This window comes from Asterias amurensis, chromosome 11 (assembly GCF_032118995.1).
Source record: "Asterias amurensis chromosome 11, ASM3211899v1".
Classification (NCBI taxonomy): domain Eukaryota; kingdom Metazoa; phylum Echinodermata; class Asteroidea; order Forcipulatida; family Asteriidae; genus Asterias; species Asterias amurensis.
The window spans coordinates 1,085,660-1,112,732 of record NC_092658.1 but is presented as its reverse complement, the minus strand read 5'-3'; the positions used below and the strand labels follow the sequence as shown (position 1 = coordinate 1,112,732).

Sequence of the window (27,073 nt, the reverse complement as noted above, 5' to 3'; positions counted from 1 at the left end):
GGCTTCAAGGTTGGTCATTATTGGGTTTTTGACAACAAAATGCTGATCTATACCCAAAATTATACAGAAATCTTTCAAAATTATCAACAAAGATACAATAAAAAAGACCTGTAAAAGTTTCTGATGAATGCACCCATTTATGGTAAAGACAGAAATTCTTTGTATGTTTTTTGAGAGCGTGAAATCCATCCAAGACAGCGTGCACAAACCATTGGGAAAGTACTCAGTGTACAAACAAACCATATACTTTATGCCCTATGAAAACTAATTAAAGAGTTCTGTCAGTTTCAAAGAATCACCTGTTTTCCTGGGGTGGGCCTGGGCAGGGTACCAGTTTCCACTATACTCTGGTAATACAGTAAGGCCACTTGGTCATCCAGGGATACCATGTAGGATTGTTGTATCTCTTTCCCTGGCACCCCGGTGCTGTTCCAGTAATCCACGAGGTCGTACTTGTGTTGACCGCTGAAAATAAATCAAGAAATTCAACCGTGACGAATATCACTATTATTTTAATTTGTTTTTTACTGGCAAATCACTTCTGGCTCATTATTAGTTTCTATTAATAAAACCAAGGATGCCTCAATAGCAAACTTAATTAGCAGTCGCTGCAAAACCTGGGGGAACCTTAAAGGCAGTGGACACTATTGGTAAATACTCAAAATAATTATTACCGGTAGCAGAAAACTTTACTTGGTAATGAATAATGGGGAGAGGTTGATAGTATAAAAATCTTCCTTGAATTTGATTTAAAGACCTCAGAATTAGAATTTGAGGTCTCGAAATCAAGCATCTGAAAGCACACAACTTCGTGACAAGGGTGTTTTTTTTATCATTATTGTCTCGCAACTCTGACCACCAATTGAGCTCAAATTTTCACATGTTTGTTATTTTATGCACATGTTTAGATACACCAAGTGAGAAGACTGGTCTTTTTGATAATTAACCGATAGTGTCCAGTGTCTTTAATATGGAAACCCAATGGAAATTAGGGAAACACCTTATGTAGAACCTGAAAATGACTAGCGATAATACCTGAACTCGAGAAATGACACTTTTACAAGAATTGAGATAAGCTGTACTGCCAGAAAAATGGGACCAAAGTGTAGAGGCTGAGAGAGGACAATTGGCCTGGAATTTCATCTTTGAAAGGGCAAGGCCATTTTCATTTTGCAAAGGGCACCTCCATTGGAAAATCTTAATGTCAATGGGAATCTTTTGCCGGGGCACCAAGGCCTGCATGTAATTCTAGGCCTGTACGTGTCGTGATAGACTATATTTTGGGGGGTTGGTACTTTCATCAAATTGTATCTTGTAAAAAATGACAAGCAAAATCAGATTGGGGATAAAAACAATACTTGGGGAGAAAAATAACAATGGCGAGCAAAATTAGAATGCCAAGCAAAAACAGAATAGCGAGCAAAATCAGAATAGCGAACAAAATCAGAATAGCGAACAAAATCAGAATAGCGAACAAAATCAGAATAGCGAACAAAATCAGAATAGCGAACAAAATCAGAATAGCGAGCAAAATCAGAATAGCGAACAAAATCAGAATGCCATTTACCTGTATAGTGCACTAAACATGGCCAGATTCAACAGGCAATCTTGAAGCTGAGCATTGTCCCCGAGTTTACACAGTAACCATGGCAACTCTTCTAATACCCTGCTGGGTATCTTGGTGTTGTACCTTGGGCAAAGCTCCTATAGTTGGTTTTGAAAAAGAATTCATTATAAATGAAGAGTTTGTGAGTTGGATTAAAAAGAGATTTGTCCGGTACAGATGACTTGCTTGGTCCCTATACCTTATACTTGAATCAGAATTCCTAAGGACAGGTGCAAAGGGTATTGGAACGCACCAGTAACTTTTACATTGACTCAAAAGTTGGCTTATTATTCAGATTTTCATTATTTGTAGAGGAATAGTTCTAACAATAACTTTTAATATTAATGTCAATATATTATATACTTTTAAATATTTGCATTGTCATATTTACCTTAAATATTTGAAGGAAATAGTCGCAAATAAGTCTGGTGAATTTAGTCTGTGTATTTTCGTCGATGCAGAAATGCTGCCGGACTGCTTCTGCTAATTCGGTGTACGCTAACCTGCGAGTTTAAGAAAATAACTTAAAATAAAATTTAGTTTTCAATTTAAAAAATATATATATATATATATATTTAAAATTAAGAATTATAAGGAAGGAAAGCAAATTTTATTGGTTGAAACATTATTATTGTTTAAAGGCAGTGGACACTATTGGTAATTACCAATAAAAATGGCATAAAACCTTTCTTGCTAAATAGTAATGGGGAGAGGTTGATAATAAAAACCATTGTGAGAAACGGCTCCCTCTTAAGTAATGCAGTTTTCATGAATTTGATTTCGAGACCTCAGATTTAGAGTTTTAGGTTTCGAAATCAAGCATCTGAAAGCACACAACTTCGTGTGACAAGGGTATATTTTCTTTCATTATTATTTCACAACTTCGACGACTGATTGAGCTAATTTTTTCACAGGTTTGTTATTTTATGCATGTGTTGAGATACACCAACTGTGAAGACTAGTCTGTGACAATAACCAATAGTGTCCAGTGTCTTTAAATTATGTATATAATCTGCTTTTTGTGCAGAAATCTTTGATTTCACAAAATCTACCATCTTGAAACGACACCAGGGCCTAATTTCACAAAGCTGTTTAGTGTAGCAGAAAATACTGCTTATCAAATTGCTTTGCTAAGCAAACAAATGGATGGGGCACCAGATGCAATAATGCTAACTTTATCTAATTAGGGCTGGTAACCAGTTTTTGTTAGGAAAGAGTTGTCTGTGCTTAGCAAGATTTTATGCTCACAGGCTTTAAAAAAAATTGGCCCTGAGTCTAATTTCCTACAGCTGCTTAATGGCTTACTGATTGGGTTTTCATTTCAAAGTACTGTGAACCATAAACACAACAAAAGGTAAGCCAACATTCCGGTGCTTACTGGAAGAAAATTATCGTAAGCGCACAAGCTGGCTGCCCAATTGTCTTGCAAACTGGTGAAATACGCTTACTTGTAAATTGTGATGAAATAAATAAATATGAATTGAATTGAATGTAATTTAATTAAAAATGCAGCGATCTGGTTGGATGTGACGATTGCAAGGAGTCAATACATGGTTTTTTACTTACACATAAAGGCCAGATCTCTCAACGACAAAGTCATTCATGGCAAAGTATAGCATCGACCACATCTGATCCGACACCCCTAAGATCTTCTTAATCTCACCCTCAGAGAGGCCACGCCTAGCAACCAGCAGGCAACACATTACCTAAACAATTTGAGAACAAAACAGAATTTATTTTCTCACCTTTCATTCCCAACATTTCAGGAGACAAAATTATTAATATTTTTTTTAAAGGTACTGGACACCTTTGGTAATTGTCAAAGACAAGTCTTTTCACATCTTGCATCTCAACAAATGCGTACAAAAAAGAAACGGTGAAAGTTTGAACTCATTTGGTCGTCAAAGTTGTGAGAGAATAATGAAAGAAAAAACACCCTTGTCGCACAAGTCACGTGCTTTCAGATGCTACATTTCGATGCTTGGTTTTGAGACCTCAGCTGAGCTCTCGAATTAAATTCAAATATTTATTTTAGTGAGAAGTTACATCTTTCTCAAAAACTACGTTACTTCAGAGGTAGCCGTTCCTCATAATGTTTTTTACTATCAGCAGCTCTCGATTGCTTGTTACCAAGTAAGTTTTTAAGCTAATAATTATTTTGAGTACATGGGGTAGTTACCAATAGTGTCCAGTGCCTTTAAAAGTTTAAACACACTGTGAAATGAAAAAGGCTGAAGAGAAAGACCAGATTGAAAAACACTTGAGATTTGAAGAATGTGAAAATTCCTGGGTATGGCTCGAGGGGCTGGGTTCTCTACAGTCTTGGCTCAAGACCCTCCTATTGTCAATGTCTTCCAAAGATCCATTGCCCTAAGAGGGCGCTCTCACCAGAGACATTGTTGATAGCCCCCTCTTTTGGTGACATGGAAACTAACAGCTGGAGTACAGCTTTCTAGAGAACATACAACAGGAGCGTCTTGATTCAAGACTAGGGCCGTTTGTTTTTGTATTAATCACCAGTAGGGGGCAACATATTGACTGAGTTTGAGAGATGAATCTTTATCAAATGATGAAGATGTTTGCTTGATAAAGATATCTTCTCTTATCTTGTCTTAAGTTCCCTCTTAATCTAGACCCAAAACCTTCTAGTGGTTCACAGACTCAGGGCATCACCAGGAGTACAGAGCTAAAGGTTTAGACCGTCCAAAATGTCGACTATTTCTTTCTCGTTTGGTGATTGCTTTACGCCTTTCAAGAACATTTGAAGGTTCTAGGAAAATTTGAGAAAATCCGGCATCAAGGGAATCGTGAGGAATCAAATGCCTGCAATAGTGGGCGACCGATAACCCCACATAGTATTCAACAAATGTTCATAACCAACTCACCACTCCTTTTTTCCCTTATGAACGGATTGCTAAATGAGTTGTGTTCTTGAAAGATGAATGAAAATATAAGAAAAATAACTGACAAGATTCACTTCTTGTGACTGACAGAAGTTCACTTCTGTAGATTGTTATTAGCTGGGATCCATGGGAGATCAGTGAGTTTTTCTCACTGAATGGATTTCCCACGATAAACAAGAAATAAATAAGTAAAATAAATAAATAAAACAAGATGACCAAAGTATGAAGACGATTGTCAGAAAGCAAAGAGGGACAAAGGAGTTTGAAGGACAAAGTTTGATCGGAAATAAAAACCAGCAAACCTCATGAACTAGATTGGTTTTCTCTTCCGGGTTGTAATCCTTTTCAAGCCTTTTCAAAAATTTTACAAACAGCTCGGTGACACTAAATAAATGCAAGAGTCAACAACAAAAAAGACAAAAATCTGCATAACTAGAGATGAAAAAATTAAGTTTGTGTTAGTCACAGCAAGCACACTTTTGTAAAAAAAAAATGCTTAAAACAGAATTCTAAGTTTGAGCCAAGAAATTGCATTTGCTGATCATGACGAATTTATCATATTTATCGTTAGCAATAGTGTTATAAAGTGTCAATCTACAAACAAAAATCTGAAATTGTAGAAAGTCTTCTTAAAATTATTAAAGAAAAGAAGCTATAATAGAAGAACAGTAATATGGCAAAATGAAGTTACATTTGTTTGTGCTGAGCTACTTTTTGTGCTTAAGCAACTCTATAAAATTGGGCCCAGAATGTTTCCAAATTGAATACTTGTGCTTAATTGAATAGAAAGCCTACCTGTTTACAGCAATCAGTGAATCAATGTAGTCATCCAGCTCAAAGAAACTGCCAAAACTGCATAGTTCCTAAAATAAAAAAATAATAAGAAACCACTGAAATCAAAAGCCAGCAAATATACAATTTTTATAATTTGTTTACCCGTACACCGATGTAAAAAAATCCACAGGCAAATCACTCAAGTGGGATTCTAACCCACAACCTTTGCATTGCAAGAGCTAGATGCCAGATGTCTTACCACTAGACCAACAAGTGGATGAGGCAGTTCTAACCCAACCCAGTTCTAATCCTGGGGTTACAATTTCAGGAAAGAAAGGTTGATGTTGCTGGCTGCCATAGTCGTCCTTGCATGCCAGCAACGAGAACACGTTGCAGCTGTGTCCTTCGCAACTCAGCTGCTATAAGTACCGCTGAATAGCCTCCCAAGTTATTATCATTGTTACCTGCAATAGAATCATAAGGAACAGTGGATTTTCAGTCTGGGAGCAGCCAACAACCCGGTCATGCTGCTGCTGGGATAACTCCTTGCCTCTGACGATCAACATGTTCTTGGTGACCGTAGACTGGATGTCTTCACTGAGTGGGATCATCGTCAGTTGACTGAACTCTCTTTCTTGGATGAGTTCTCGGATGTTGACGTCGTCTGAGGACACGGTGGAGAGAATGAGATGGGCAACGTCTGGGAGGAACTTTGGCAGCCAGTATAAAGTCTGTCAGGTAATAAATGTAGAAAAATGAAAGGTTAAACGTCAATTTGCCCAAGTCAGAGACTTCAAAAGGCGGAATTGCAAAAAAGAAGAAGAGCTTTCCGCCAAAAGGCGAAATAAATCTCCAACAGGTCCAACATTTCAAAAAGCACCCTCTGCATCATTTCAAACAGCAACATTTTCTGCCCCTGCGGTCACTTCAGTGATTTCACCAACTGCGGGGCATATTTCTTGATGGGTTTTCAAACAGATTACCAACAGTCTCTCTCAAGAGTACCTATAAATATGAATAATAAATTTGTGGGTACAACCATGTGTAAAAACTTCTTTGAGGGTGTTGGCTCTGAAAAGAGCCGGTTGGGTCTCGACGTTTCGAACAGTACACTCTGCTCATCTTCAGGAGAATGCTGGACTACTGGTGATGGTTGAGCTTATGTATTGCTTAAGGGATGCACATTTGGGCGCGAAGTCTCTCTCGATTTGCCCTACGAACTTTAACACTGCACTGAGAGGATCTTTCTTCCTGACCTACCTTCATAGTTTTGCCAGCCTTCTCCAGCATATTAAGAGCATCAATGACGATAATGACTCGCCGATCTCCCTTGGACGCCTTGTTGACGACAGAAGTCAGTATCTGACGTAGCTCACGTACAGCTTCCTTCCCGTTAGTGCTGTAGACTCTCTCTGGAGTTGGAACACCATTGACGCTAAACAGGGCATCCTCTACATCGTTGCTTAACCTCTGAAGAACATTTTTCACACCTAGGAATCACAATGAATGTACAACACCTTAAAATATTGGTTGTTTGATCTTTCTTTTGCATAGTTTGGCTTTGAACTACATAAAGACAAATTTAATGGAGCAGGACTTGAACCAACGACCTTCGGTTTAACGTTCCGGCACTCCACCACCTAAGCTTTCCAGCCCCATGTCAGTCTCCCTGTTAGTCAATGTCTTTGTTCAAAGGTGCCAGTCATTAGTTGCTGAAATCCAATCAAACTTAAAATACAGCCAAGATAAATCTTCTTTAGGACTCACTTGTACTACTGCTAGAACATCCAACAATGTGATACGCAATAACATCATCAGGATACTGCTCTTGATGTTTAAGAATCCAATTACCGAGTAGACAGGTCTTACCACTTCCTGAAGAAGAAAGATAGAAAACAAATCTTAAAATTTGAACTTAACTTGATAAAGCTAAAAGACTAGGGCCCAATTTCATTGATCTGTTTAAGCAGAGAACATTGTTTGAGGCCTGGAATTTCATGTAGACTCTTGAGACCATGACCTCTGTTGCTCATGGTCTTGGCCTTGGTGCCCCTTCAAAAGTTCCCCATATATTTAACAATGAAAGTGCCCTTTTGAAAATGAAATTGGCCTTGCCCTCTCAAAGATGAATTTCCAGGCCTGTTGCATTACAATTTTTTCTGCTAAGCAAAAAAGAGTAGGATGCCAAAACTAAGAAAAACCTAAATTAATAAGTGAAATGAAATTAAATGACGGGCACAGAAATTCATACAAAATGACTCAAGATTCTCTTTTTCTACTGTGAGTCGACCCTACCTGGTTCTCCTGTAACGAGCAGGTGTTTCTTCTTGTACTCATGTCTTTTCTCCAAGACATGGCTGTCCACCTCCATCATGTACCCCTCCCCACCGACGTACTTGCCACCCATCCCAAGCTTCTGGATCAGGAAGGCGTGGTGCTCAAGGCGGTCTGTCTCGGGTCCCGAGAGCGCCCTCTGCGGTTTGAGAAAGTCTCGTAAGAAGTCTTGGACAGTTTCAAACATCAGTCTGGCGCCCTCACTCGGTGTGGTATAGTTAGGGTGTACTGTAAGGCACTGTCCAGGGAAAAAAAAAAACATGTTTACTAATTACTATACTTTAAAAAGTACCATGCATTTATCGTTCCATTCTAAAAGTACTATTGCAGGCTGAGTAAAAACATCACTGCGTGCGCGTGTCTTTGGTAATGCAGCAGTGTTACTGCAAGGCACATACTACATTCTGCGTCTGCATGTCTCAAAATAGCTGTACGGAACACACATTGCGTCACTCTGGAATCCAAACGGCCGACCCAAAAGAAACGGGTGAACGACCTGCCTCTCACCCTTAGATCACAACCTGACATTACTTCATTCAAATCCAATCTCAAAACTTACCTCTTCAGTCAAGCCTACCATTAGTTTTTCCCTTGGTCATATTTTAGCGCAGTGAATAGTTTTCTAGATACCAGCGCTTTATAAGATTTATTATTATTATTTTTTATTATTAAACATTCATTATTTGTATATCATTACATGGGGTTACCGCAAACATTACTATGTTGTTATTATTGTTGTTAATTTTCTCATCCTTATTTTATAACCTTATCTGTTGTGTCCTTGACCCTTGACTTGAGATCATCCAGGAACTGTTCAGCGTTTGGACCATCGGATGTCGCCAGATACTTCCTAGCATTCCTCTCATCATTTGCTGCTTCATACTCAACACGTTTCTCATCATCGTATGCCTAGATGGTAAAAAGAAGGTTCCATTAAACACACACTGCATTTTTAAAATATTGTGTTTCATCAAGATCAAATTAAAGAGTTGAACGCAGTGCAATCAAATAAAAGATTAAATAGCTTTATTATATAGTAATACTCAATTCTTATAAACACTCATTTTGTTTACCTGACATGTGCTACGTTATTTAAACGAAAGATTGCACCGCCAATGTTTACATGTGAACACGTGACCTATAGCTAGTAGGTATAGAAAAACACAGCTACACAGTAAAGACATGGGAAGACTCGTACTGATGGACCATAGTAATTGGCTGTATTATCAATAAATAACACTTACAAGTAAAAACGGAGCCCTTTTTATAAAGTTGAATAATGTGACATTGATTTTAATCACGTTTGATGTTTAATGTTCCCAGTATTCTACCACAAAAGAGGTTTCTTTTGAGAGTATGATTAGACTAAGTAAATTACTAAGGTTTGAGCAGGCTCACGCGCCGTAGATTTTGCATTGTGCACGGAGTGAAGTTGGGATGTGATGGGGGAGATCGCGAGGTTGTCCGACTCACGGCTACCCCTTCTAATCAAATAATTGCAGGGTGAAAATAAAAGGATTTACAGCTTCTTAATGAGATCTTTATTATATCTTATATCTTTCTTAATGAGGTCTCATGTGTCAAACTCCACAATATTCTTCAGAGATTCCGAGAATTTAGTCTTTTTTTAGCCAAAATATAATGCAATAAACAAAATGAGGATACTTGTTTGGTATAATTTCCAATAGTATGCCCTGCCTCTAACACAAAACACAAACATGTTTTCAAGAGTAAATCCTCCGAGAATGACGAACCTTGTCTCTAAAGAAGAAGCTTGCAGCTCGAGCTCCAGGATGATTTAGATGTCCATGAAGAAACTCTAGCTCGGTGACCGAACGATCTCGATACTCATCAATGAAGGGATAGCTCGGACTGGCGTAGTCAAAGGTCTTCTGTAACATCTGATCTTTATCTCCGTGCCAGCCATACCTCTGCCAGAAAGTAAACACGATCACAGATTAAAAAAAAAAAACTATATATATTTTTGTATGCAAGTTGCCAGACACACAAGGCCTGAAGGCCACTCTAAGGTGTGGACTACAACTATTTTTTTTTCAGAGGCTGTTGTGAACACTGGGATTTGACAATTACCAAACATGTACCGTGCCTTTAAAAAGGAAGACAAGACTTGTCAGTGCATCTGTCTCTTCCACGATCTTTACCAATCCTGATCTTACCTGGCCGAAGAATCCAACAATCATGTCGGAGCGGTCAAGTTCTCGGAGACAGATAGCTATTGTCAGAGCCTGGGTTGAGTGATCTGATGTGATGCCCCATCTCATATCGACTGGAACGTACTCGTACCCCGCCTGTTGTATGGAAAAAAAAGTGATGCATCAAGATGGTATAAAGTACAAGTTTGGCTCCAAGCCGTTAATGCAAAATCTAAAATGGTGGTTCAAATCCCGCTCTAGTCAATTTGGTTTTGTTCAACACATTTTTTTTTTTTTTTTTCAAGTCAGTTTCCTGTGTGATTACAACCTGATATTTTAAAAAAAAAAAAAAAAAATACTTTTTTAAGGTGATCCCCTAGCTACGACTTCCCAGGTTGTATCGTTAACTTGAGTGTGATCCTTGGCTACACACCAGTCAACACTTGTATGACCTATGACCCCGAACAAGGAGCTTTACAAAACACAGAGATCACCAAGAACCCAACATAGGGCTTGTACTGTAGCTCTATTGGTAGAGGCACAATAAACCAGAGGTCATTGGTTCAAATTACACTCTAATCAAATCTTCTTGATTTAACCCCAAATTTGATAAAAGCTATAAAAAAAATTAAAAAAAGATAATAGTTCTTATTAGTCTTTGGTTAATTTGCTTTTTTTTTAGGTATTTTAAACTTGTTTCAAGTCGGTGTAATGTCTGCACTCTGGACTTGTTGTCGGTTGTCGGCTTGTTGCCATGGCTTTTAGTAGGACCCAGACAATTTCATGGACGACAGGGGAAATAGGCGAAGGGAGTCCAGCGTATTGCCAATACTAGTACAAATCAGGATAGACACTACCAAGTCTACAAGGGGGGCCTAACAAATATATCATTTTGCATGTCTGATTAGTGTGGTAAAAGCACTTCAAACTTAAGTCTTCAACATACTTTTTGGCACATGTGAGCTAGTCGGGGCCAGTATTTCTTGGTGAGTAGTTCCCGTTCCTCTTCCAATCCTCCAAAGGGAGAGCTCCAGAAAACACGAGCGATGCGACGTTCCTGTGCATTCTGAGATTGCATGTTCTGTACCACCCGTAAAGTAGTTAAGTTGAAGACTACGATCTGAGATTTAAAGTAAACATTATAAATACTCCATGATTATTCGTTATCATACAGAGTTGAAGACAAAATAAAATGAAGAATAATACATACGTAACTTGTTTTGAACCCATGTTTCTTTGGTTCACTGAACTAATTCCTACATCCAAGCCCTAGCCAAAGAGGAACCCAAAACTTGATTAACAAATATTTATGACCTAAGGCTTTGGTCAGAGAGTAATCATAATTGGGTTCCCTTTACTCTTTTTATAACTTGGAAGATTGTTATGCTCCAAGACCAATCTCACGCTATCACTGTGTAGTGTGAGCAGCCGGCGATTTCACAAAACTCTTCCTAACTTAAGACTAATCTTTGGACTTAGGACGAGTCCCAACCCTGCACTGTAGCATGTAGACCTTAAGATTATACCTAAGTTAGGACGAGTTACTCGTCCTAACTCGAGATAAGACGAGTCCTAACTCTTTGTGAAAGCGACGGCTGGACCTTTACTTTTGGCACCGCACAAACTCGGCACCCTGCAATCTTGGCACCCTGCAAACTCGGCACCTTGCAAACTCGGCATCCACTCAGCCCAAGAATGTCAGCACCGTACGGACTCGGCACCAGCCTAGTTTTGCCTAACAAACTCAGCCACAAAAAATGAATTACCAAGCAATCAATCATGACCTGTTCTCTTACACAAAAACACAAAAAAGAATACTTGGTTTGAACCTATCATTGTGGCATTTGTAACACTGTTGGCAATAACCATTAGTTATGGGTAGCTGATAAGTCTTCGTGATAACTGCTTCCAAACTTTTGGGAAAATTTGTCTGATATATTTTTTTTTCCCGGAAACTTGCTGAACGTGCATTCAGTTTTTAAAATGTTGCATACAATTTTGCTTCCATATCGGTGAAATGCTTTGCCATTTTTTTATGTGTTGGACTTTGAAAATCTAGAGAAAGTATTGGTTGACGATGGACAGCTAAGCAGATTTTTGCTGTAAAAGCGATTTAATAGGGTGCGATTTGCAGAATGGCGACTGTGGGCATTTTTTACCCGATGCTGGTTGACTTTGCACGCAGCAATGTCTGGAATTAAACGTATGATTGTTGATGCTAAAACTAATGTAAACCATTATTTGTTGTTATCGTATTTCTATTGTCAACATTGTCAGAATTACCCCCCCCCCCCCCATTCTAATGTATGGTGTTTATTTTGCAGGAGCAGATATACTAATGAATATGTATGTTTAAGTTTACAGGGGCAGATCCACTAATGAATATGCATTTTTCTCCCCAAAGGTTGTGAACTCTTGTTATTATGCTAATTTGTTACTTGGTTTATGAATAGAAGTGCAGAGATCAGTGCCTTCACTTTCCTTTGTACTTGTCTGGTCACACAGGTTGGTGTGAATAATTATGTATTGTTGTGCATTGAAGGATTGAGCTACTTGGCATGTAGTTGTGGTATGCAAGATTTTAGGGAGTGGCAGTAGTCTCACATAGGTTCTTATGGAAGAAGGATCATGAAATTTTGAGTGAGAGAAAGATAGAGAGAATATGAATGGGTCTTTGGAAGTGCCTATATATCAACAGTGTCGCGCTATAATTATAACCTTTGAGGTTGTTGTTTTACTGCAATTTAAAGGTTAATCAGAAACAGATTATTCAGGCTGTTATTTTAAGCAATTGATTGCCAGAGAATTGAGGCGGCAGAGATCGGCAGTTTAAAGTCTGGAAACAAGGAGAAAATCGTAAGTTGAAAATTTGCTTATTTTTTTTTGAGGATTTTGCTTATTGTTTTTGAGGATATTGATTCTAATTGTGGAGAATTCTTGAATTAAATTTTTCTTGGAAATGGAGCATTGGATTTGAATAGCTCTGTATTTTGAATACTCTGAATTTGTAATTCACCATTTTTTGAGAAGAAGAAATCAGACAAAGAAATGACTTGAGAAGTGCATGTGTGAAGGAGAGCATCAGGCATTATTGTATTTGTTTCAATAACTATTTTATAAATGGCCATGATGTTGATGTGGGATCTAACCCTCTCCTTGGGCAGTTTCCCCAGTTGTTGTAAATAAATGTAAATTAATTGTTAATATAATATCTTGTTGAAAAGACTTTTATTCTAGAGTTAGCAAACTGTCTTTCGCATCACGGTTGCATGGGATTAATTGTGACAAACTTGGTTTTTTTTCTTATTTTGGTTGCGACAGGTGCCGAGTTTGCAAGGTGCGGAAGGGACCGGTCAGTACCCACAAGGCATGAAATTTCCTTCCTTCATCCCGTGTCATACATTATAGTCCTCACTTACTTCTAAAGAAACTACAAGGAGCCTTTTTAGTTTCTAAAGAAGTAGTCCTCACTCACCACAGTCACTAGTTGCAATAACGTAACCCTCCTCCGATCCTGACATTATCGCAACTACACACCGTCACAACAAACTGACAGTTTTAGTAACTTACTCACTCACTCACTGCGAGAAACTTTGAATTGATGAATTTTTTTAGCTGTTTTTTTTTTTTCACTCCCTGGGAATTTGGAGATGTGAATCTTGTTATAACTGGGCATCCAGGTACCGTTAATCACACGATAGTTGACTGGGACCCTAAAATACGCGACAGATAATAAAAATGTCAAAAATGAACATTAAAAAAGAGAAACCGGTAGTAATAAAAAGTAAGCCGTGTGATGGGGAGGGAGGCCAATTTTAAATTGAGGTAGACCCAGCTGGGGTGCTGTTTAATACAGCTTGTATTCCTTTATTGTCATGTGTTTTCAGTAGGATAACAGGAAAAAATTTCACAATCATAAACTAAATGATTTTTTTTTAAATCATCTATCCAACCTTTTCACAATGACACTTACACCTCATCGTGTGTTGAAATCTTAAAAGGTTTTTTTTTCTGTTGCGAGAGATAATCCACTATTGGCATTGCTAATGCATGTACGACCATGACGACATGCGATTTTGGTCAAATTTGGAGAGAAAAATTTGGGGAAAAAATAATATGCCCACGCTCGTCACGTGTTGTGACTTCGCGATGCGTTTGGCAGAGTTCGGGGACAATCAGCATTTGTAGTGTAGTGGTAAAACAGAGTAGTCTAGTTGGGGACTGAGTTACAGTAAGAATTTATCATTTTTATCATTTTTTGAGATTGCGGAGTGGGTTCTCAGGTCGCCCCCTTGGACATTGAGATATCAAAGGACACAGAGCCTAATTTTGGCGAGATTAAAATAAAAATAAAGAGAGATTTCTGATTCCAAAATTCATTGAACAATGATTGAACCATCATTGTTTAACGTGTGAGACTATATGAGAGATATATCGTAGGAGGTCCTGTTTTCGAGGTGTCCCTAATATCGTGGCAAATCTTTTACCTCTCTGTGCGTGATGTAAACAGTCCCAAGATAAAAATTGTGTGGTTTTATTCGCCAAGCAAAGAGTCTCCTCTTCTTTGACCAAGCAAAGAGTCTCCTCTTCTTTGACCAAAACTTAGAATTACATAAGGCTCCACTGGTCATTTGCACTTGTAAATGCAAAAAGTTTGGTATTTTAGGCATTTCTACAAGGTACACAAATATGTCATAATGTTGAGGCCATATAAAAATATTTGCCCACCGAAAAAGTTTCATCAAACCCTATTTCAATTCACAATTCATGATGATCAAAATCATGTGACTGAATGTTTTGCTGAGCATTCTTGAAAAAAAATACCGAGGCTTAAAGAAGCCTGTGCCTTATATCATTTTGTAATATTTTTGGAGGTTTTTATTTTGTAACCCTCGTATCAATACTATTATTTATATTAAAATTTAAACATCAGCTTGTTGATTCAATTATCACTGTTTATTTATACGCTTTATTATAAATATTAAGAAAAAAAATAGAACAAAAATAAATAGAAATCAGATTTTGAAGCCAGTAATTATTCACACTTTTTATATTTTTTTTATTTTTTTTTATTTTTTGCAAGTTACCATGGTAATTTTAAAAATTTAATAAAAAAATATTTTGAATAAAATGAAGGCAACTGCTGGCTATACAGTCTTACACAGAGTCTCAAAGAACACTTGTAGTCACTGCAGATGTTTCTTCCATGTATGGCTTCACCGGGAAACCATACTTTCTCGTTTGCCGTGAAAACAGGAAAAACTCAAAACAAATGGGGCCAGTTTGAAGTCATCCAAGATCGGTGTGTGGTGTGAACATTTCAATGTCCTTCAAGTTTTAATACATGTTTGCATATTTCGTATTAACAAATGAAGATAATTAGGGCATCGGTTGATATATGGCATCATTATTTTTTTCCCAATTCAAAGAAAAAGGCATAATAGCGTGATAACTGGTAAGCAGAGGATAAACCTACCTAGTATTATGAGGTTACGGGAGACGATAACGATAGCCGGACGAAATCGAAATAGATCTAGGAATAGACTTATTGAGCTGTTAATGGCTCCGCTTTTAACATCGGTCTCATCACTGTGACATCGGTCTCATCACTGTGACAGTGATGAGACCGATGTTAAAAACGGAGCCATTAACAGCTCAACAAGGTGGCCAATGGACTAGGCTACATCATACATGATCGGTATCCTGGGTAACCAATAGACCCAGTAACTGGGGCGCTGTACTCCTTTTCAACAATTTTTGACTTTATCTGTCGTACTAGCGCCCCAGGGAATGGCACAGAATTTTAACGAATACCCAGTTTTTCGCGACACCCAGCCACAAAAAATGCCTCAAAATGACAAAAAGACCAAACAAACTAGCTCAAAAATCGCCTACTCTATTCTCGATACGTCTAGGATGTAACATCAGGCATTTAATTGTACTCACGATCATTTTTTAAACTCCAAATCGATGATTTTTAACTCCGCATCGTGGAGCGATTGACAAGTCTGCGATTTTCGGATGTGTATGGTAACGAAACATGGCGTCGCGTTGTGGGTGGATGTCCATCAACGGCTGTTTAATGCTACACTTGTTACAGGCGTTGCAGCGAATGCTATACATTGTACACGGGGATGGGTACAGGCGCTGCAGCTAGCGAGTGCCCACGTGCGTTCAATCATGGTCAACGTAACTTACACGGTGCCGGGTTGTTGGAAAATTATCAGAAAGGGGGTGAAAAGTTCTCAGAAAGGGAATATTGTCTGAAAGAGGGGATTTTTCTGGTCTGAAGTCTGCTGGATGAAGCTGGATGGTTCTGGATGAAGTCTGCTGGTCTGGATTTTTCTGGTCATCGCCCCCCCCCCCCCCAAAAAAAAAAGGGGAAAAAAAAGGGGGAAAAAAGATGATAAATAAATAAATAAAAATTCTACAGTGACACTGGCAGCACTAAACATTATAAGAAGCAATTTAACCATGCACAAAAATCGTAGGCCTAGATGAAGTACAGCGGTTTTTATTTATTTATCATATTTTTCCCCCTTTTTTGGGGGGGGGGGGCGATGACCAGAAAAATCCCCTCTTTCAGACAATATTCCCTTTCTGAGAACCTTTCACCCCCTTTCTGATATTTTTCCAACAACCCGGCACCGTATAAGTTACGTTGCCCATGATTGAACGCACGTGGGCACTCGCTAGCTGCAGCGCCTGTACCCATCCCCGTGTACAATGTATAGCATTCGCTGCAACGCCTGTAACAAGTGTAGCATTAAACAGCCGTTGATGGACATCCACCCACAACGCGACGCCATGTTTCGTTACCATACACATCCGAAAATCGCAGACTTGTCAATCGCTCCACGATGCGGAGTTAAAAATCATCGATTTGGAGTTTAAAAAATGATCGTGAGTACAATTAAATGCCTGATGTTACATCCTAGACGTATCGAGAATAGAGTAGGCGATTTTTGAGCTAGTTTGTTTGGTCTTTTTGTCATTTTGAGGCATTTTTTGTGGCTGGGTGTCGCGAAAAACTGGGTATTCGTTAAAATTCTGTGCCATTCCCTGGGGCGCTAGTACGACAGATAAAGTCAAAAATTGTTGAAAAGGAGTACAGCGCCCCAGTTACTGGGTCTAGGTAACCAATGTTCTTGCTAAACAACATCCAAATCTCTGAGTAAAATATTTATGTTTACCTTTCCAATGTCAACATGAGAGATTTAACGGATTTAACCATAACTTAAAGCACTGATGAGCACAGTGGAGTAATGACTGGAGAAGTACAGAGAGTGATGTTGCCCCATAAATCGGTCCAATCCACTGAGTGATGCTGTGCAGCTCTCGTGAACTTCTTCATTTTTCGTGAAAGTTGTTGAAAATATGCAGAGCAGCAGCCAGGTGCCTTTTCTGTATCTCTACACCGTTATAGAAGACTAGGTTTCAGACCAAAATTTGCACATCTAAACCTCTTCCCCGAGTCAGTACTATCCAAACGGCCCTCTTGCGAAATACGAATGATGTGCACACGGGGTCGAACGCTATTGATGACGAGTGTGTATGTTTACCTTGTGGTGGAGGGGCGGGCGGGGCCGGCGGGGGTAGAATAAATTTCATTATGGCAGTTTAGATGGAACAAAAATTAATATTCTTATCAAGGCCTAATGGGTACTCATCTTCTATTGATTATTTAGTTCTGTTAAAATATTATTAGATAGAGTGCAGAAGGGTATTGTTTGGTGAAGGGTTTGAATCAATATCATCTTTTCCACCATGGCCTGCAGCCTGTCTGTGCCACCAGTGTGTCCTTACTGTCAAACCTGGTTCCTCCTATATCAGGATGTTTGAGCACTTTCAGCTTAAACCCAATATTATATATTTTATTTCATTTATTTGTTTTATGAAAGTGTTATCCAGTCCAATCTCTCATTCTGCATTTGTGTCTGGTATGGTTATCAATTAGAGCCAAAGACAGCCACCGACTGGAACGTGTAATAAGAGCGGCTTCAAAAACGATTGGCTTGGACTTTAAAGATTTACATAGTATTTTTGAATCGGCCATTACCTCTAAGATTCAAATAACTATGCAAGATCCTACCCATCCACTTGTCAATGATAGTGGTTTAGAATGAAATATGACACTATTCTTTGCGGTACTTTTATTGAACGTGCTGAAATACAATCAAATAATTTTAAAATAAAGATAGTCAAATACGTTTTTAATTTACAATCTCTATGGTTTATTTACACATGACTTATTTTCGCACAATGGACTAGATTCGACACATTAAGACTCATACATTTTGTATAGAAAATGTCATTTCTCTTAAAAGTTTAATCATCAAAATCAAAGATGGTTCGAAGACATGATTTATTAAATTGTCCAAATTGAGAATCATGTAAGGATGGCATGAAATGACGTCTAGCTAAAAAATATTTTAACAATTATTATAAATAATGTTTTAACAATATGAAATAAATAAAAGTACTTTACATAAAAAATATAAACACAATCCAACTGATGATGCTCAATTTTATACTAGTGACTTGTTTGCCGTTTTCATGTTTGTAATGTTGCCCAAAAACTTCCCGTTGGTTTGTTAAACAGATATTATATTACGGAGGTAAATCAATCTTTATTGAGCAAATCAATATATACAATACATCAATAGGCAGAGGATAAAGAAAGTACACTTAAGCCCATAAAATGACCTGCAGGTCGTTTGTCATTCTTATAATATAGTATGCCTCAAAAATCAAATACAGGTACTAACTATTCTATCTTATGATATTCACTATGAAGTTTTACTTTTCACTTTTGTGATATCCAAATTCTCATCTTCCGTCATCTTATGTAAAATTCACCGTATTAAATGTAATATTTTCTGCGATATTTACAGTCTACCTCGTTATAAAGAGCACGTTATAAAGAAGTCCTGCTTAAAGGAACACGTTGCCTTGGATGGGTCGAGTTGGTCTTTGAAAAGCGTCATGTAACCGTTTATTATAGAATGCATATGGTTAGAAAGATGTTGTAAAAGTAAAACACAATGATCTACACAAATATGCCTCGAAATTGCGTGGTTTTCGTATTACCTCGTCGACAAACACGGTCGGCCATTTATGGGAGTCAAAACTTTGACTCCCATAAATGACCGACCGTGTTAGTTCGCGACGTAAAAGGAAAACCGTGCAATTTTGATTGATACTTCTGCGGATCATTATATTCTACTTTTAAAACATCTTTCTCACCATATGCATTTCATAACAAACGGTTTCAAACGCTTTTCATAGACCAACTCGTCCGATCCAAGGCAACGTGTTCCTTTAATATAAAGAGTACATTATAAAGTGCCGAATATCATTTCTGATTTTTGTTTCTTGGTTTGGTTGTCTTCTTTTCAATGTTCCCGTGATTATAGAGGTCGTTCGGCCAGTCCCAGCGATCTATTATATTAACGAGTGTCGGGTATACCGTGTATTTACCAAGAGTTTCTTTTGTTGATGTCCTTTCTTCAATACCCACTATTTAAAATCAACAAATGTATTCTACGTTGTGATATACTCATGCCCTGATTTACTTTCGAGTATTTACAATTCTCTTTTTTTTTTCATTTCTATAATACCCACTATTTTATATCAATAATGGTATTCTACGTTGTGATATACTCATGCCCTGATTTACTTGCTTATTTTTGTGAATTACTGTACACCAGCTTTTACAGACATGTCCTTCTGTAACTACTTCAAAGACAGTGAGCCTACTTGCGTAATACTCCTCTATTATTATAAAATTGCCAGACTAGCTTATGTGATATCCGCTATTTAAACACACACAACAACCGCAAGGAAGTTGTTTTGACCTTAATATAATAGTCCTATATCTTCATAGCACACTCGCACAAATAGAAAGAAAACTTTAGTTATCTCCCAAAGAAATTTGCCTTTAAGACACTTTTGAAGCGTCATGTAATATGGTAACGCGTGAAGTTTGATACACCTCTGCATTTAAATCATCAATCCTGCATAGAGCAATGTGTTCATGACGTCACGATGACTGGCACAACTTTCAAACATTAGTTGGAACTTGCTGAATGGGTATAAACTCTCTCTCTCCTTTGTACATATCAACGAGACAGCACAACAACCGAGGAGCTGCAAAGTAGCACGAGCCAGAGCAAACAACGCCGAGAAAGAATCCAAATATGGAGAGTGGGAGAATGCAGGAAGCGAACACCAAACTTGTCTGAAAGAAAATAGTATAAATAAATATCAATAATAAAAACACCATTGCTGGCTAGCCGAAGGCTACAGAAAAGATCTGCGGACGCCGCACTGTGTCCGCCACTCGGAGCTTGCCTAACATCCTCTGGGAGCCAACACCATGCAAGGCTTCTCGTGGGAGAAGATGTCTCTCCTCCGTTGACACCCTGAAACGAGACACCGGTTGGCTATACAGAAAAGATCTGCGAACGCCACCTCATGCTTTCTGGGCATTATTTCAGCCACTCCAAGCTTGTTGCTTGCCCAACCTTCCTCCGGGAACCTTCTTCCGGGAACCCACACAAGGCAAGGCTTCTCGTGGGAGAAGATGTCTTCCCTTCATAGACACTCTGAAACGAGACACCGGCTTGGTCATGCGCCAGCGCTGAGGAACTCTGCTCCGTGCTGGATCGAATCATCTGGACGACAAAGATCACTGGGGCTTGAGCGACATGGCGTTCGACTTGATGACGAAGTTTAATAACATGTTATGAAGTGTGATTACTACAGACTGCTGTGCATCTTTTCTTGTTTTCAAAGTTAGATTTGTCTCTTGCCCAAATTTATACCACGACTTGATTTCAAAAAGGCAACAATTGTAGATTCAATCTTAAAAGTTTTAGAAAACAACTTAAGATGTTTATAGTTCTGTAAAACCAATCCCTCTTTAAACAGAAGAGAATACCCAAAACAATTTGTTTGACTTTTAATACTTACATCTTTAGGACAATAGGGAAGCACATCTGAATTCAGTCCCGCCCCATTGGGCGTTATGACGTCACAAGTTTCGGCTTGATATCTTCCGACCAGTTGACCAAAGATAATGATAGACTGGAATGCAAAGGCCCCGGATGTATGACACGTCACAACAACGCATATAAGCTGTGTGATAAAGTTTTACAAATTAATTATTAGTTTTATTAGCTAATGTATTGTTGGTTTATTATGGTAACACTCATAATCACAAAGATCACTTTCAAATAAACTTGCCTACTTACCAAAAGTCGTCCAACACTTTTTGCTTTACTCTGGATGAATGTCAGACACCCAAAACTGGCTGCCAGAAGCAACTGCATCAAAAACAGCAAAGGACATTAAAATTTAAATCACGTCAGGATAAATAAGAAGACAATCATGCCGTTTGTATGATCAACAGACTTGAGTTTAACTGACAAGTGTGTGGTTAAATTTATTCAAAACATTATAAAATAAATTAATAAACTGACTGGGTGAAAAAGAACAAACTGACTATACAGCGGGACTTGAACCAACGACCTATCGCGGCATGCCGGTGTCACGGGGAACTCCGTCCGCCGTAGATTCTGCCCCATATGGGAAATTAACACGGGCTGCACTGTTAAAAGTAAAATTTTGCCGTTGTTTTACGATTTTTCCGTATGTGCAAGTATTAATTTTGCCGCGTACACAATGTACACACATGTTATAAGGGACTTTATATTTTACGGAATGAAAAAAACTCTCCGGTCATTTTGCTACGAGGGAAAAAATCCGTATTCCTGCAGCAAATTACCTGAAAGGTTGTTATAAAAAGTCCCTTGAACATGTTGTACATTGTGTACAGTACGGCTGTGACTGAAATGACAGTATCAACTTACGTGAACCTTTAATGTGTAGGTGTTTGTGAAAATGTGGTTGATTCTAATTACGCTAATTAGCATTATCAATATTTGCATTTACGGAAAGCCCGTAAAATAACGTCGGAATTTCACTTTACGGAGTCCGTAAATTTACGGAAATTTGTAACAGTGTTGAGGAGGAGGACGACTCAATAGTGGGCGCTCGCACAAGAGGCTTGTTCCATTTAAGGGGACCGAATCTCGGGGGCGGGGGCGGGGGTGGGGGGCATAATCTCCAGTGCCACTCCCGGCGCTCTACCAACTGAGCTTTTCAATCTAACTCAAATGTTGGTGGTCTCCCTATTACTTCAATATCTGTATTCGGGTCAGAAGCCGGTCACCCCCAAATCATAGTGAAAATAATAGGCTACTCACTGATACTCCTGTAACAACAACATTCAATCCACTTAGACCTTGTAAAAAATTGCTGCTGCTGCCGACAGCACCCAATACTATCAATGCCAAGCCACATGCTGCAAGACATGCTGATGTTATTACTACACTGAGGCGGACACCATGAGACAGCATGAACTTTCCTTCGAGAGCTTGGGAGGGGAGTACTTGGGCGTCTTGTGGTTGTGGAACGGTTGAAATGTTGGCTGTGGTACTAGTGGAAGATCCAGCTGGAGTGTGGTTGTCGGCCATCTGTGGGGATAATATGAGAGAGAATGTTTGTATAGTTATGGCCCGTCTTTCCCGAAATTTGATAACAGATCTGCCCCCGTACTTCAGGACAATCATGAATGTGACGACTATAAATGATAAGTAAAGAGAGACACGCCCCTATTATAGTTAGCAGCAACTAATATTACAAAATTATATTTTTGTTGAATCGGGGAAAATGACAGCGGGTTGAACCTGTGACCTCCGGATTGACGTGCCGGCGTGCTTATACCAACTGAAGTTGACGGTCTCAGTAAGTTTGCCATTTGTTCGGTGTGTATGGACATATAATTCAGAAGCCATTACAACCTGTGTTATGCGGTATGGCCGGAAAAAAAGCATTATTTACCACATCCAAACTCAAAAGAGATTGTTACGAATGATCTCTCATAGGTGGATCCTTATGGATTCACTTGATATAAAAAATTATGCGCTGCTTCTCCACCTTTCCACTTTTAATTTGCTATTATAGTCATTACCAGTGCTGTAAAGCCTATATACTTTTTCATAGAAACAATTAAACACATTTTGCCGGTGAAAATCCGCCCGGAATGCGTAGCATTTAATCCTTTTTGGGTGGTAGCTGTTATGCGCACGCGTTAACCAAAACCATACTTGATGATCAGAAAAGGTGGTGTCATGGAAAATGTTTCCCCCAGTTTATGGTGCCCCCCCCCCCTCCCCCGAACTGCCATGTGGAAGGGGGGGGGGGGCAAAGAGTATCCAGGGAGGACATTTTTGGTTTAGAGTCAATTCGCAACAGGCCTTAATGTCACTTTAATTTTTTACATTACATTTACAAATCTCTAGACACAATTAATGTACACCATTGATCTTCCATGCTTTAGCCAAGACACTTCCCCTGTCCTTGGTGACAGTGAACGACTGGTACAAAATAAGATCACATCAGGCTGAGGAAAAAAGAGTCACAGCTGGAGTAATTATCAATTTCTTGCTCAATGTGAGTGTATTTCATCATACGAGTCCGGGAAAGTTTGCATCGGAAATGTACACATCCCTCTGAATGAGCCGGTTGCCAAATCAAAGAATTAAAGTGCCGTGTATCTAAGAGGAAGTAATGGTTACAATAATATTAAGAGTCTATATCAGTAAGTTGGTTATACTGCACTAAGATTATAAATTAAAAGTAGAATATAATGATCCACACAAAAAAACATTATAAATGTTTCGCTTTCGTTAAATTTCGCGAAACAAAACACTTCGCCATTTTGTGGAGTCAGGTTTTTTATTTCAATATTAAATTTTTGTGCAACAAATACAACTAGCCTTATTTACTGTTGAAAAAAAAAATGACGATCACCATAATGTTTATAATATTCCAAGAAATATCCAGTTCAAATGACAAAAACATACGTTTAGAGTGTACATACTGGTAACCTCTCCCCTCACCCATATCGGTTCACATAGTTTTACTGATAGGCCATGTTGTAGCTAATTGAATCTTGGCTGAGTTAAAAAACACTTGTTCGACAGGCACTGGACACCTTTGGTAATTGTCAAAGGCCAGTCTTTTCACTTGGTGTATACCTATCCCAACATAATATTCAGAAAATCTGTGGAATTTTGACTCGATTGGTCATCATCGAGGTTGCGAGATAAATAAAAGAGAAAAAACCTTGTTGCACAAAATTTGTGTGCTCTTGGGTGACTTGTATTTTCTGGCACAAATTTTGCCGTCATTTGTGTGTACCCTTTCCATCTGTGAAGCGCCTTGAGGCCCTCGCATAAGGCGCTGTATAAATAATATTGTTAGTGTTATTATTAATAGCCACACAAAGTTTGCTCCTAGTGTGCGCGAATTGCTATGGTGTTTCCTCAGGTTCCCCATTCACCCAAGCCGCCCGGGTCTCAAAAGCATGACATCCACTCATATTTTTTTTTTTTTTTGTCCGGACGGCACAATTTCTACCGATAAGATAGAATCTGAGATAACTAGCAATTTCAAAAGCAATTTTAAGTTGATCTAAATATTTGACTGCATCCCCTTGGTTTAGGGTCAGACGGCACGGAACTGAACTCTGATGGTTTCCTGTAACCGGGTCCATCCACGCCGCATTTCCCGCTATCGGATTCTAGCAAGAATCAAAAACCACAATCATATTATATCTCACATCCCAACATAAGCATAAAATAACAAGCCTGTGAACATTTGGGCTCAATTGGTCGTCGAAGTTACGAGAATATTATGATGAAAGAAACAACACGAATTTGTGTGCTTTCAGATAGGAATAAAAAGCTTTCAATATAGAAGTGTTTTAATTTTTTAGTGAACAAAAATCATGGTGGTCGAAGTTGCGACGTTATATTGGAAGAACAAACACCCTTGTCACACGAAGTTGTGTGATTTCAGATGCTTGATTTCGGGACCTCAAAATCTGATTCTGAGGTCTTGAAATCAAATTCGAATATTTAAGTGGAAAATAACTTCTTTCTCAGAAACTACGTTACTTCAGCGGGAGTCGTTTCGCACAATGTTCGATACTATCAACATCTCTGCAATGCTCGTTACCAAGTCAGTTCTTAAGTTATTATTTGTTTCGAGTTATTACCAAACATGTACCTTCCCTTTAAAGAGAGACTGGAAAGGATGTCCGAAAAATGTGCATTCTTTTACCCCATTGCAATATTTTAGGACACGGACTCCTTTTCATTCAATTCATTTGATTATATCTGATTAAAGGCAGTGGACACTATTGGTAATTACTCAAAATAATTATTAGAATAAAACCTTACTTGGTGTCGAGTAATGGGGAGAGGTTGACAGTATAACACATTGTGAGAAACAGCTCCCTCTGAAGTGACATAGTTGTCGATAAAGAAGTAATTTTCCATGAATTTTATTTCGAGACCTCAGATTTAGAATTTGAGGTCTCGAAATCAACCATCTAAAAGCACACAACTTCGTGTGACAAGGGTGTTTTTTTCTTTCGTTATGATCTCGCAACTTCGACGACCAATTGAGCTAAAATTTTCACAGGTTTGTTATTTTATGCATAGTTTGAGATACACCAAGTGAGAAGACTGGTCTTTGACAATTACCTATAGTGTCCAGTGTCTTTAAGCCAAGGATTCTCAAAAAAGCGAACTTTATAGCCCCCAAAACCAACGATGAAAACAGGATAAGAAAACAACGAAGTTTTTTTTTTTTATCGACGTGGGAGGAAACCTCGGAGAATTACTACAGGCCCGGAACAATCAAGTTCTGAAAACACAATCAATGGTGGGATTCGAACCGGGGTTCCAGAGGTAAAAGCAGAAGAAAGATACCACCTGACAGCTCCTTCACTTCTCAGAGAAGAAACAGTTATAGAAATGTCGGTATTTTCTCTTTAGGATATAAATATAATACAATATTACCAAACCCAAGATGGATGATGGAATATTGGTAAAAGTAATTCAGAATTTATTGTGAAACAGGACGAGTGACAGACTTGTATATTCGTGAAAAGAAAAAAATACCAGTTGCAGGCATCAATGAATGGTGTTTCAAGAATAGGCTTTAGTCCTGTCACATACCTGTCGTGGAGGGCCAAATGTTAATCTAGATAGTAGGTTATCACAACTATACAAGTATATGGAACCTTTGGTAATGTCCACATATTTTTACGTCTGAATTTAGTCCTATTGCTGCTTATAAGTCTAATACTGTACACCCAAGTAATTCCGCTAACCATCGTGCTTTATCGGCTATTCATTAAAGGCAGTGGACACTATTGGTAATTACTCAAAATAATTATTAGCGTAAAACCTTAATTGGTAACGAGTCATGGGGAGAGGTTGGTAGATAACACATTGTGAGACCGTGCTTCCTCTGAAGTAACGTAGTTTTTGAGAAGGAAGTAATTTTCCTCCAGCTTAATCCAAGACCTCAGATATAGAGTTTGAGGTCTCGAAAAAATATCTGAAAGCACACAACTTCGTGTAAAAAGGGTGTTTTTCTTTTATTATTATCTCGAAACTTCGACGACCAATTGAGCTCAATTTTTTATTTTCACAGATTTGTTATTTTATGATTATGTTGAGATCCACCAAGTGAGAAGACTGGTCTCTGACAATTACCAATATAATAGTGTCCAATGTCTTTAAATCAAAATCTATTTTTTAGCAAAACAAAATAATGGTAAAAAGGTAATATTATAGTAAAACTAATTGAAGCAGACCTCCGTTAATTTGTCTTCTCATATCAAGGCATATAAGTCAAAGCACAAACTAGCTTTAAAAACTAGCTGAAAAACTTACATTGGTTGAACTTTCTTGATGCTGTCTCTCTTAATTCTTCCAAATGTGTCTCCTTTGGTGGAAAGCGTCACGTAATCTTATCATATCAACTATACACTCTGCGTGCTGGCAATAATGACGAGTTTAATGTCATCTCAGTCACGTGACCGGAGGGGGGGGGGGGCACCCAGAAGGATTCTACGAAACACGGATGTTGGCGAGGTCTGGAAATCTTGATCATGTGAAGTGGTCTTACAAAACCACATTGCATCAAGATAGTCTGATGATGATCAGAAAGAAAAGTGGGGCAGGGTGGTAGGAAATCCACATCCGCAACAGAGAAATGAATTCAGTCAACTTGGTCATACTTTTATGATGTGATTTTTTTAATAATTGCCTGATAGCCTTTTCCACGGTAGCATTATCTTAGCTACATCAGCTTATATTTTCTTAGATCCGGTTATTGAGGGCGGGGGAGAGTGGGAAGTTTCAAAGGTTGTGCTTGAG

The 27,073-nt window shown here is 38.5% G+C and overlaps 2 protein-coding genes across 3 annotated transcripts in view; both read right to left on the bottom strand.

Moving 5' to 3' along the window:
• LOC139944482 (TPR repeat-containing protein DDB_G0287407-like) overlaps nucleotides 1-17,168 on the bottom strand; it is a 31,524-nt gene extending 14,356 nt beyond the window's left edge. Inside the window, exons 1-15 of the mRNA XM_071941509.1 lie at nucleotides 16,964-17,168; nucleotides 10,717-10,890; nucleotides 9,795-9,926; nucleotides 9,372-9,548; nucleotides 8,383-8,526; nucleotides 7,579-7,855; nucleotides 7,051-7,158; nucleotides 6,544-6,773; nucleotides 5,748-6,014; nucleotides 5,305-5,372; nucleotides 4,812-4,893; nucleotides 3,173-3,312; nucleotides 1,998-2,109; nucleotides 1,568-1,704; nucleotides 300-465 (exon numbers count right to left, since the gene is read on the bottom strand). Coding sequence (XP_071797610.1) covers nucleotides 300-465; nucleotides 1,568-1,704; nucleotides 1,998-2,109; nucleotides 3,173-3,312; nucleotides 4,812-4,893; nucleotides 5,305-5,372; nucleotides 5,748-6,014; nucleotides 6,544-6,773; nucleotides 7,051-7,158; nucleotides 7,579-7,855; nucleotides 8,383-8,526; nucleotides 9,372-9,548; nucleotides 9,795-9,926; nucleotides 10,717-10,848 — 2,172 coding nt within the window. The 5' untranslated portion in view covers nucleotides 10,849-10,890; nucleotides 16,964-17,168. The remainder of the gene's footprint in view (nucleotides 1-299; nucleotides 466-1,567; nucleotides 1,705-1,997; nucleotides 2,110-3,172; nucleotides 3,313-4,811; nucleotides 4,894-5,304; nucleotides 5,373-5,747; nucleotides 6,015-6,543; nucleotides 6,774-7,050; nucleotides 7,159-7,578; nucleotides 7,856-8,382; nucleotides 8,527-9,371; nucleotides 9,549-9,794; nucleotides 9,927-10,716; nucleotides 10,891-16,963) is intronic.
• Nucleotides 17,169-19,024: 1,856 nt separating this feature from the next.
• LOC139944381 (uncharacterized) lies at nucleotides 19,025-26,670 on the bottom strand. 2 transcript variants are annotated; one of them, XM_071941385.1, is made up of 5 exons: nucleotides 26,588-26,670; nucleotides 22,040-22,309; nucleotides 21,026-21,097; nucleotides 20,745-20,909; nucleotides 19,025-20,010 (listed from the first exon to the last, which is right to left on the bottom strand). In XM_071941385.1, the coding sequence occupies exons 2-5, from the start codon at nucleotides 22,307-22,309 to the stop codon at nucleotides 19,834-19,836; spliced, it is 684 nt and encodes a 227-aa protein (XP_071797486.1). In that variant the 5' UTR covers nucleotides 26,588-26,670; the 3' UTR covers nucleotides 19,025-19,833. The 2 variants fall into 2 exon arrangements, with proteins under 2 accessions (XP_071797486.1, XP_071797487.1); XM_071941386.1 differs by having other exon boundaries at nucleotides 26,509-26,602.
• Nucleotides 26,671-27,073: the final 403 nt, after the last annotated feature.

Coding starts and splice junctions, on each gene's coding strand:
- LOC139944381 (XM_071941385.1), bottom strand. CDS start 22,309: ATGGCCGACAACCACACTCCAGCTGGATCTTCCACTAGTACCACAGCC. Junction 20,910..21,025: donor AAAGTGTTGGACGACTTTTG/GTAAGTAGGCAA, acceptor TTTATCACACAG/CTTATATGCGTTGTTGTGAC. Junction 20,011..20,744: donor TTCCCTATTGTCCTAAAGAT/GTAAGTATTAAA, acceptor ATTTTCTTTCAG/ACAAGTTTGGTGTTCGCTTC.